The following is a 12,483-nucleotide window of genomic DNA, read 5'->3' on the forward strand; positions in this document are numbered from 1 at the left end:
CAGGTTAGATTCAGACTCCTAGAACTGAACTTTGAATCACTCATCTGAGTCAGGTTAGATTCAGACTCCTAGAACTGAACTTTGAATCACTCATCTGAGTCAGGTTTGATTCAGACTCCTAGAACTAAACTTTGAATCACTCATCTGAGTCAGGTTTGATTCAGACTCCTAGAACTGAACTTTGAATCACTCTTTGGAGTCCGGTTTGATTCAGACTCATAGAACTCTATTTCAAATCACACTTCTCAAACGAGACCCAGAGTAGTAAGTTTAGATTCAAACTCGGAGAAGTCAGTTTAAATTGAGATTTGGGTTTAGATTGAGTCAATATCCTGCCCACTGTTGTGTTTAGCATGTCTCTGCTAGTGTCCCAGTCGCCCCAGTCTGTTGTTACTGTTAGCCTCTGTCTGGATCTGTCGCTGTAGTAACACCAAAGCCTTATCACACCTCACACAAACATGACAATCACAATGTATTTCAGCTATTAATTACTCTATTATATAAATTATGCCTATTCAATACTATGTATGTTGGTGTGTTAGGAATGTGTGTCATCTTTTTCAGAGAGAGAGAGTTTGTTTATATTTTTCTGCAGATGGAGGTTTCTTGGGTATACCGCTCAAGTGTTCTTTAGTCTTTATGCTTAGTGTATTGTGATTCAAAACGAGGACAAATTAGCTTCTACTCGCTTGTTTCACATTCATCTGTATTTGCACAATGGCTCCAGCCTTGTCCAAACGTAAACAAAGTCCCCGCCCTACATTTTTTTTTTCTCGTTCGAAAAGCTGTTTCACTCGGAAATACGTCACAATACAGTAATAAAGTCGGTCGTAACTTCCGTTTCATGGCGACTTTAATGAATACAGTGGTAATACAAAGATAGCATGTCCAAACAAACAAAAACAAAAAACATTTTAAAACCATGGTGTACCATGCAGGGCTCCAGACTGCGACTAAAATGGTCGCAAATGCGACCAAAAATAATTGATTGCGACAATATTTTAAAAGTCGCTATTGACGACAGTCGGGTCGTGTGCGTATGCGGTTTCGTCAGATATCTTGAGTTATCGAATACATCTTTAGAGCACGCAATCGCGCTTCTTTTCACCTGTTCTGTTGCACCATATGCAACGAGAGAGTCGTGAAGAAATGACTCTTTGAACCGGATCTTTTTTATGAATCATCCGAAAAGAATTGGGTTTTAACTCAGGAGCTCAGGTTAGCAGTTTGAATCCGATTAACTTTTTCAGCGAATCAGCCGTCAGTGAGCTCACAACTGGGAGTGCAGACATTTCAAAATAAGAGTCCCATGTGTATTTGGGGCTCCTTGATAATTAAAAGTCATGTATTGTGTACCACTTTTTTTTTTCTTCTGGTAATTGTTGACTAGGATTGGAGTAGCACAATAAACTGCATCTGGGATTTCATTCAATTTGCACTCTTGTTGTGTCTGTGTCATCCAGTAACAGTAAAGAAGGACTAAGGCAATATTTTAAAACAATTTATATACTGTGTGTGTGTGTGTGTGTGTGTGTGTGTGTGTGTGTGTGTGTATATATATATATATATATATATATATATATATATATATATATAAAAAACATCAAGCTTTTGACACTTAGGACAATTGAGGGACTTGTACACAACTATTACACAAGGTGCAAACATTCATTGATGCTCAAGAAGACAACACACTACTATATGCATACTATACTTTATGTAATTATCTGTAATGTAGATTCAGAAGAGCAGTACTAAATAAATATTTTATTGTATAAATTATGAAAGGGGTGTGAACATTTGAGACAAAAGGGAATGCAAACTTATCTTCTCAACTATATATACTGTTTATTAAACCTTCGATTAATTATCAGCTGTCTTTTCTTTGGCTGTATATCTTGTTTCTGAACCGCAATCTAAATTGAGCAATTCTGTGATTTGGAGACTAAAAACAGCCATTTGGCTCCTTAATGTTTCAGTTTAGGAGTTAATGGCTCCTAAGTCATTTTATTAGTCTCGAGCCCTGCCATGTAAAAACACATAATGCCATAGTATTATGCCCAGAAAACTAGAATTGTGTGTGTGTTCATTCAAGAGCAATTAACAGCTCGAATTACTCAAATACAGCTGCAGGCCTGTGTGTGTAGAGTTGTGTATGAGATCATTCTCAGGCTGCACAGATCCTCTCAGGTTTCATTCATTAAAGCAGAACTGTAGATTTATCACACAGGGCAGTAATGGAGAAAGTGTTGATGCATGTTTCAGGTTCCACGTACAGCGTTCTATCAGTGATGCCGTCTGACTCGGAGAGCAGCAGTTCCCTCAGCAGTGTCGGTGAGTCCAGTGAGTGTTTTTTTGTCTACCTGAATAGTTGCATCACATTGCAGTTGTCACGAAAATTTCACAATCAAAAATATTAATGGTTCTAAAAATAGGCTTCGTTTTATTTAAGCTAAATATAATATCTAATTTCTTTCTGTTGATTTTGGAGGACATGTTCTTGACAGATTTTTTTAAATTCACGCATGATTATGAATTTTATGTTATGTTTATATTCTTGGATTGTGATAGTTAATTGTATAGGAGGACTTGAAAATAGTATTAATCACTAAATCACTCTTAATATTTTTGCATGTAAGTTTTGCAATCCCACTCGTTCCAGTACCATCAGACAGACTTCTTGAGAAATCTGGGTGTCAGATCTAATCTGTAATGGGAAGGAAAACTCTGACTAAACTCACCAGCTGAGCGGTCAGCGCTTCTGTCCATTAGACGTCTAAAAAGAGACAGACGACTCTATTCTTTTAGCAGTGAGGGATATGGGACGTGTCGTCGGTGTCCCAGATAAAATCATTGTTTATTCATAACATCTGTATGAGACGGCAGAGCTCACTCTGAGTCTGAAAGGAAAAGTTTATGAACCTGACATGTCCGGCCTACCATCTTTCAATATGCATTACAAATAGAGAGGAAGATCTCTTCCGAGCAGGATGATACACTGCTTCTATGCCTGGCACTGTGGCCAGTATCTCTCTGAAAGGAACCGTTCACCCAAAAATGAAAATGTTGTCATTTACTCATACTCACCCTTATGTTGGGTATTTTCGGAGCACTGCAAGCACTGATGTGGTGTTCTTACCTGTATACGTCTGTCCCAGCATCCTCCCCTCCTCCTGCACACCTGGAAAAGCATGTGATGAGCGAGAAGCTGGAGACGGTGATTTTCCAACTCAGACAGGTGACACGTGAACGAGACGACCTGCGCAAAAGACTGGCTCTCTCCTCACCCGGCACCACCTTTGACGACTGCAGGTACGGTATCCGAACTGTACATATGATAACGGTTCAGACGGTGATTCTGGTAACTGCAGCCTGAAACAGGAATTTCAGACCGCAGAAATTTGGCTGACGATTAATTGCCCTACAAATAATTGCCATTAACAAATTAATTGTCTGTTTTAGGCTTGTCATGATTATAAAAGATTTCTAAAAGTGGATGTGTGCTTAGCGCTCATACACCCTAAGAAGGACTTTATTAATATTTAACTTGGAATCATATAATAAAATAGGGATATACTGTGTGATTTCTTTTAGGGTGTGTTCACACTTGGCAGGTTTGGTTCGATTAAAACGAACTCTGGTGCGATTGCTCTGTTAGTGCGGTTCATTTGAACAAGTGTGAATGCTGCCATCCGAACCTTGGTGCGCACCAAACAAGCGGACCGAGACCGCCTGAATAGTGGGTCTCGGTCCGCTTCAAACTAACTCTAGTGCGGTTTGATTGATAAATGAACACAAATGGACCAAAGACGTCTAAACGGACCAAAAACAGGAAGTAATTTGCCTAATACTGACCTCAAGCATACCTGGTCCTTCTCATCGTAGGAGCTATGTTGCCCATTATAGTTCGGTACAGGCGTCGGAACCGCCGTCAACCGTCCTTGCAGCAAATCTTCATTTGTGTGTGCAACGGAGGAATTCCTGGTGCTGTTTTGACTCCTTTACATATTTTATTAGCTCTTCGTTTGTTCTCAGCTGGTAAAAATACCACCATGTATACATATATATATTTAACGAGCGCATTTCGCCCAGCAGCCAGCATTGTTTTGGATGATCGGCAAGTTCCGTAAAAAAATATACGTCATAGAAGCTGTCCAATCAGGTTGTGAATTTTTCCTGATGCCTTTTGTTTCGTATCTTTAGGTTCGGTGTTAAAAATGCCAGTGTGAATGCTAAGCGAACCAGGACTAAATGTATCATTTTCTTTTTTGGTGCGGACCAAGAGAACCAAACTACAAGTGTGAACACACCCTTAAAGTTTTTAAAACGTATAAAATATTGCACGGTGGTAGAATGAAATGAAAAATTATGTCAAATATGCCTCCTCCTTTTTTTTTTTTTTTTTTCTCAGTGTTAGTCTTGGTCAACTTTACATTGATTTTACAATGATACACTGTTGTTTTTGGAACACAGCCAACCTTAAATTTAATTTTAATTTTTAATTTTGTTATATATTATATTTATTTTATTACGCTGACTATCACCCCTGGAGTGGCGAGTTTGAATCCAGGGTGTGCTAAGTGACTCCAGCCAGGTCTCCTAAGCAACCAAATTGTCCCGGTTACTAGGGAGTGTAGAGTCACATGAGGTAACCTCCTCGTGGTCACTATAATGTGGTTGTTGCTCTCGGTGGGGCGCGTGGTGAGTTGTGCGTGGATGCCGTGGAGAATAGCGTGAAGCCTCCACACGCGCTAAGTCTCCGTGGTAACGCGCTCAACAAGCCACGTGAAAAGATGTGCAGATTGACGGTCTCGGCCACCCGGATTGAGGCGAGTCACTACACCACCACGAGGACTTAGAGTGCATTGGGAATTGGGCATTCCATATTGGGGAGAAAAAGGGGAGAGAAAAAAAATAATTGCTTATGTTTTTGCGGGAATTTGGCTTGAACCGGCGCAAATTAGCATACAATGCAATAACACCGGAAAATAAGACACAGAAACGTGCCGTTCACAAAAATCGAGCTATAATCACGGTTGCGATCAGGTGACAGGCCTATATTTTTGCAACTGAGTGTGGTGCTGGAAATACAGTCACACTGCAGCCCTTCCAGGAAGCTCCCCATCTTCTCTCGTGTGTGTGTGTGTGTGTGTGAGAGAGAGAGATTTGACAGAGTGCTTTCTCTGTATAAATAAAGAAGGTTTACTTTCATTACTATTTTATAAATGAAGCTTTTGCTCTGTTTCGTGTCACTTCACCTGAGTGCGTTTAAAGCAGAGGTCAGGAACCTTTTTTCACTAAGGAGCCAATTTTTGGTTGATGCATTTTTTTCGAAAGAGCCATAGCAAAAACTAATAATTTACTATTTTCAAAAAACAAAGTTTTTCAATAAAATAAAAAGTTTATTGTGCCCATAGACTACTCAAATTTACATTTGTTCATGAAAAAGTTCACTTCCTTATAGGGCTGGGCAATATGTAAACAATATTTACATGATAATCGCCTTAAAAAATAACGCGATATCTCATTATATTGTCAACACCACTGCTGAGGGTCAGTGAATGTTTTTGCTTTATTGATTTTGCTTTAAAAATTAATTTATTGAAACACGAAAAACTTAAAAGACATTTATAAATTCAAATTGCACTTTAAACGAAAAAAGCAATTAAAATAATGAAGTGATCAGAAAATCTTATATAACCACCTCCCCAAATCCAAACATTTACCATCTCCAACCGCCCCATTTGCCATCATGCAAGCATCCGTCAATGACAAAAGGTGAAAAATTACTAATAGCCTACAAAAAGACAATTATAAATCTAAAGATAAAAGATGCTGCCAAATATGTGTTCTTATCGAATGTGTTTGTATTGCGTTTTAGTAAAACAGTTAATGCTGCCTAAAGAAAAAAAAGAACTCAGTTTTAGGTTCAAGGTGTCTTGTATTATTTTATGATTTTATCACTTTCATCTTTGTTTCTTTAATAGAAAGATATATATTACTCAACCTGCAGAGTTGCGTTCACAATGTGTAAGAGTGAACCGCTCCTAGGAAATAAAGCGAACTAAACTCACAGCACCTTCTGAGATGATTGGAGATCATTTGCTGCAGTCTCATAGACGACATTACTATAATTTTTTAATTTTTTATTTTTATTCTCCCCAATTTGGAATGGCCAATTCCCAATGCGCTCCAAGTCCTCGTGTAGTGCGTAGTGAAAAATCCGCATTTGCCAGGTGTTCATTTCAAAGCTTGTTCACCAGGAGTAGGCTGTACGACAAACAGTGTCATTGACCTTTGCTGTTTTATGCAATGTTAAAAAATCGAATTTATAAGGTTAGTGATGCCAAGTCTAATTACTGACTGGTGGTTGATATGACAACAACATACAGGTAAAGATACTGTAAGTATTCACAAGTTTTAGGGTTTCAAAGTTCTTTTGTAATAAAGGGTTCCCACAGTCTTGGAAAAGCTGGAAATTTCAGGGAATTTTAAAATTGTGAGTTCCAGGCCAGGAAAAGTCATGGAAGTTTCTATAGTGAAAACATTTTTTTCTAGTTTCGCTCGGCTCAAAAATGTGGTTAGAAATTGTTTTTTTGTGAGTACAATCGAAATAAAATGATTTTTAAAACCATATTAGTAATTAAAAGCAACTGGAAAAACATGGAAAAGTCATAAATTAATTGGTCAAAAAGTGTGGTATTCTCCGTTGTATCGTCCAGTGATATTTATTGGCCAATTATTGACCAAATTAAAATCATTGACATATTGGTCATAAGCATGAAAACAGCGATATGAAAAATCTATGGTTTATTTATAATTGTGTACCAGAAGTCGACCGATAGTGAATTTTGAAGATAGCGATAACTGAAGTAGTGGTAAAGGACTCCAACCGATTATTCGGCCAATAGTTAAAAAAATTATTATAGAATGTAAAAAAATAAATAAAATAAAGATTATTTCCTTGCTAAAGTGGGCATAGACATGGAGGCTACAAGAGACCAACATAAATATAATCCCAAATGCAGTTTATTGTGCATCAAAAATCCTAATAATCAGAAAGAAATTTATATTTGGTGCATAACATGGGATTTTTAAATATACACAATATATAATTGTGTGTGTATATGTGTATATGTATATATGTATATATGTGTATATGTGTATATGTATATATGTGTATATGTATGTATGTATGTATATATATACAGGTGCATCTCAATAAATTATAATGTCGTGGAAAAGTTCATTTATTTCAGTAATTCAACTCAAATTGTGAAACTCGTGTATTAAATAAATTCTTTGCACACAGACTGAAGTAGTTTAAGTCTTTGGTTCTTTTAATTGTGATGATTTTGGCTCACATTTAACAAAAACCCACCAATTCACTATCTCAAAATTTAGAATACATCATAAGACCAATAAAAAAAACATTTTTAGTGAATTGTTGGCCTTCTGGAAAGTATGTTCATTTACTGTATATGTACTCAATACTTGGTAGGGGCTCCTTTTGCTTTAATTACTGCCTCAATTCGGCGTGGCATGGAGGTGATCAGTTTGTGGCACTGCTGAGGTGGTATGGAAGCCCAGGTTTCTTTGACAGTGGCCTTCAGCTCATCTGCATTTTTTGGTCTCTTGTTTCTCATTTTCCTCTTGACAATACCCCATAGATTCTCTATGGGGTTCAGGTCTGGTGAGTTTGCTGGCCAGTCAAGCACACCAACACCATGGTCATTTAACCAACTTTTGGTGCTTTTGGCAGTGTGGGCAGGTGCCAAACCCTGCTGGAAAATGAAATCAGCATCTTTAAAAAGCTGGTCAGCAGAAGGAAGCCTGAAGTGCTCCAAAATGTTCTTGGTAAATGGGTGCAGTGACTTTGGTTTTCAAAAAACACAATGGACCAACACCAGCAGATGACATTGCACCCCAAATCATCACAGACTGTGGAAACTTAACACTGGACTTCAAGCAACTTGGGCTATGAGCTTCTCCACCCTTCCTCCAGACTCTAGGACCTTGGTTTCCAAATGAAATACAAAACTTGCTCTCATCTGAAAAGAGGACTTTGGACCACTGGGCAGCAGTCCAGTTCTTCTTCTCCTTAGCCCAGGTAAGATGCCTCTGATGTTGTCTGTGGTTCAGGAGTGGCTTGACGAGGAATACGACAACTGTAGCCAAATTCCTTGACATGTCTGTGTGTGGTGGCTCTTGATGCCTTGACCCCAGCCTCAGTCCATTCCTTGTGAAGTTCACCCAAATTCTTGAATCGATTTTGCTTGACAATCCTCATAAGGCTGCGGTTCTCTCGGTTGGTTGTGCATCTTTTTCTTCAACACTTTTTCCTTCCACTCAACTTTCTGTTAACATGCTTGGATACAGCACTCTGTGAACAGCCAGCTTCTTTGGCAATGAATGTTTGTGGCTTACCCTCCTTGTGAAGGGTGTCAATGATTGTCTTCTGGACAACTGTCAGATCAGCAGTCTTCCCCATGATTGTGTAGCCTAGTGAACCAAACTGAGAGACCATTTTGAAGGCTCAGGAAACCTTTGCAGGTGTTTTGAGTTGATTAGCTGATTGGCATGTCACCATATTCTAATTTTTTGAGATAGTGAATTGGTGGGTTTTTGTTAAATGTGAGCCGAAATCATCACAATTAAAAGAACCAAAGACTTAAACTACTTCACCACTACTTTATATATATATAAAATATAAAGAAATGCCTTCCTAAATTAATTTTAAAAAAGTGTCGATTCATATGCATAATATGAATTTGCAATGGTCTATCATAATATGTAAAATGTGAGTTCTGTTGTTTAGAACTGCAAAAACAGAAGTGCAAACATTTTTTAGAAATGCAAAATAACCCTTTTCCCCCTCATCAATGTCATCGTATTTTTTTTATCTTGTATTTCTTTCACTGTCTCTTAAAATGGCCTGGAAATTATTTATTGTTAGAACAGTAAAGTAGCTTTTGTACCTCTTTGTACTTTTTATTTTTATGAAGCATAATCCTAAACAAAACGGTGATCTAATGACAAAATCAGGTAAGTGGGAAAATATTGGTATCGGCCTGTAACTTTTGTTAAAATCAGTATTGGCCAAAAATGTTCATATCGATGCATCCCTAGTTGATGGTATTTAAAAAAATATATGCAATAAAATTGCTTGTGATGATCACTTTGTATTAAAGCATCTGTTGAATGATTAAGTGGACATGTAAATAGTAATAATACAAAGTCCGGTGTGTGTGTGTGTCTCTGTAGGCCTAGTGTGAAGTCTGGTCACGATTACGAGCGTCTGAAGCTTCAGTGTATGAAGGCCATGTCGGATCTACAGTCTCTTCAGAACCAGCACACCAAAACCCTGAAGAGATGTGAGGAGGCTGTGAGAGACGCAGATTACTACCAGTGAGATTTTTTTTTACCCATAATGCACCATACACAAGCTGCTAGGGCTGGGTATCGCCAACAACCTCATGATATGATGTGTGGGACTGTGAGTCAGGGGAACATCTGGTGCTGATTCAAACACATATCACCGATTACACATCACTCATTTTAGGAGATTATCAAGTGTTTTAACCCTCTGGGGTCTGAGGGTGTTTTTGGGCCCTGGAGAAGTTTTGACACGCCTTGACATTTGTGCTTTTTTCAGTTGCTTGAAAACATATTAATAGCTAAAGTCTGATTACACTGTATTCAGCACAAACTGGGCCACTGTAGTATGTGAGCAACATGTATGTACATGTTTGTATTTTTGAGAAAAAAATGGTTATGTGTGGTTTTTGAAAAAACAAAATTAAGTCACTGAAATAAGGCCATATAACACATACTAAACATTTGTTCACAAGACTTTTGAGAACTGGATCTTGTAGCCTAGAGTTTTTGCTACAAAATGATGTGAAAACCATCCTGATCACTCATTCATACAAAACAATATAGTCATTTAACTTTTGTAAGACGCTTTTAGTGTTAGAAAAGCCATATGCGAGGAGGCTTGGATGATCATGAATATTGATGTGATTCACACCTGAGAAGACAAAGACCCCTCCCCAAACTTTTCAATTTGAATATATTGTAAAATGCAATTTATTCCTGTGATGTAAAGCTGAATTTTCAGTGTCTTCAGTGTCATTCTAATATGCTGATTTGCTGCTCAAGAAACATTTATTATCAATGCAGTTGCATTTTAAAATATATTCATTTGCGAGCACAAGCTTCATTAATGATAATGAGGCAGCATAAACACTAGTTAAAATATAATCTAAACATTCATATTATTTTTATATCATAATATATCATATTTATATTATACAGCATACAATTTAAATACCTGCTTTAGCCGAAACAACATTTAAATGTTACTAAAACTCTCATGTTAGGACATATTTCAAATGTCAATACTCTGAATCCTGGCTGGCAAGTCTGGAAATAGTCCAACTAGTAAAATATGTACGTTTATATAAAATAGCATGTCTACTAATGTATGTAAAACTAAAAGACTCATCCGAAATTGTGTCCTCGGCTGGATCAAGTCGCTCTTCAAAATGCAAACATTCATCGTCAGAGTCCTGCTCTTCTTCTGAAGAAAATGTGAACTCTTTGTCACTATCCAGGAGCTTTCTCACCTGTGTAGCGTGCCATCTTCCAAACATGCAGAAAAGTGAATGAAGGCATTGTCAGGGGCGTTTACTGTTTCCATTGATCGCCTCAGCACGTTACCTTATGAATAGCGCGCTCTGCTGGTGGGTGTGATCTCATTAGGGATAATTAGCTGAGCCAGGAGAAACTGTACATCGCTTTGTTTCATACAGATTACATTGCAGGAGAATATTTGTTTTAAATTTGAACTGTTTTATTTAAAAGTAGACATTTTAAGCTTTCTTTAGATATGTTTCATGTTTGTGTGATAAGTATTCACTGAGTTTCAGTTCATTTTTGTGACGTGTTTCAGAAAGATGCTCGCGCACCCTGTTTATTTTCTTTATTTTACAAAAGCACAAGGTTTTGTTGTTATTGTGAGTGTACACAAATAAAAGTAGACCCTTTATAGTTTCTAATGATGTCTTACACTTATCTGTATGCCCAAAAATGACGGAGTATTTTAAGTTGTTTCCGCTGTTATGAGGAAAAAATCCAGCAGGACGCGCCGGCGTGTCCGTCGACACCAGAGGGTTAACTTGATTTCTTTTTCTCTTTACATGCAGTTTGCAATTTCTAATATATGGAATTGAATCATTGTAATAATGGCAAATGATTAGAACACAAAATCAGTGTGGGCCTGGGTAGCTCAGTGGAAAAAGACGCTGGCTACCACCCCTGGTGTTCGCTAGTTCGAATCCCAGGGCGTGCTGAGTGACTCCAGCCAGGTCTCCTAAGCAACCAAATTGGCCCGGTTGCTAGGGAGGGTAGAGTTGCATGGGGTAACCTCCTCGTGGTCGCTATAATGTGGTTCGCTCTCGGTGGGGCGCGTGGTGAATTGAGCACGGATGCAGCGGTGGATGGCGTGAAGCTTCCACATGCGCTATGTCTCCGTGGCAACGCGCTCAACAAGCCACGAGTTAAGATGCGCGGGTTGATGGTCTCAGACGCGGAGGCAACTGGGATTCATCCTCCACCACCTGGATTGAGGTGAATCACTACGCCACAACGAGGACTAAAAGTGCACTGGGAATTTGGCATTCCAAATTGGGAGAGAAAAAAAAAAACAGAACACAGTATCAGTGCTGTATTAAATGAACACTTTTTTTTGGTTGCAGGTAGGTGAATTAGACAGCTTGCAAGAAATCCAGTATTTTTTTGAAACTGCAACATTTCTGCCATGCAGCCTTCATCAGGCAAATGCCAGCAGTGTGCAAGATTTGTTTTTCTTTGTATTTTTTTCATCAGTACACTTTAGAAATGACATAGTGGGGAACTGACACTTCTGTAGCCAAGCAGGCTTAGTTATCAGCCAATGTCATTAATCTCAAAATGACCAAATATCGGCCGTTATCACTGTTTATCACTTTCCTTGAAATGCCTAGTCCAAGTCGAGCAGTAATGCATGCAGTGCTCTCTCTGTCAGTACTCTGCATGGGCGTGTGGTTGGTGAACAGACTCAGCTGCGAGAAGAGATGGGGGCCGTGAAGCAGAACTACTCACAGCTCCTGCAACAGCACTCACAGCTGCAGCAAACCTGCGACGAGCTGCGCCGTATCCATGACAGTGACCAGAGAGAGGTGGCAGACATGCGCCTGCAGCAGCAACAGGTAAAATCCCACATACACAATTACACTGAATCAGGAAAAAGTTAAATGTCTTGTCATTGTACAAGGTGTTGCATCAAATTAAATAGAAAAGTAAGGATAACCTATTCAACTCTGGTGCATTTTTAGGCTGCCACCTGCAATTTTTCACACTAAAATTTAAAAGCTCACCATTGACACATACTTTGGACTAATTGCAGAAAATTGATTAAAAAAAGACTCCAAAAAAAGACTC

General features: G+C 38.5%; 1 protein-coding gene across 2 annotated transcripts in view; it reads left to right on the forward strand.

Annotated features, from left to right (window-relative positions):
- The window catches only part of LOC127426640 (disks large homolog 5-like), a 63,554-nt gene that overhangs the window by 8,149 nt on the left and 42,922 nt on the right, over positions 1–12,483 (forward strand). Inside the window, exons 2-5 of one of the 2 annotated variants that reach the window (XM_051673572.1) lie at positions 2,266–2,343; positions 3,159–3,312; positions 9,265–9,408; positions 12,068–12,251. In XM_051673572.1, the coding sequence (XP_051529532.1) occupies positions 2,266–2,343; positions 3,159–3,312; positions 9,265–9,408; positions 12,068–12,251 (560 nt within the window). The remainder of the gene's footprint in view (positions 1–2,265; positions 2,344–3,158; positions 3,313–9,264; positions 9,409–12,067; positions 12,252–12,483) is intronic. The other variant, XM_051673573.1, reaches the window with a different exon arrangement.

The sequence above is a fragment of the Myxocyprinus asiaticus genome, chromosome 36 (assembly GCF_019703515.2).
Source record: "Myxocyprinus asiaticus isolate MX2 ecotype Aquarium Trade chromosome 36, UBuf_Myxa_2, whole genome shotgun sequence".
NCBI classification, from domain to species: domain Eukaryota; kingdom Metazoa; phylum Chordata; class Actinopteri; order Cypriniformes; family Catostomidae; genus Myxocyprinus; species Myxocyprinus asiaticus.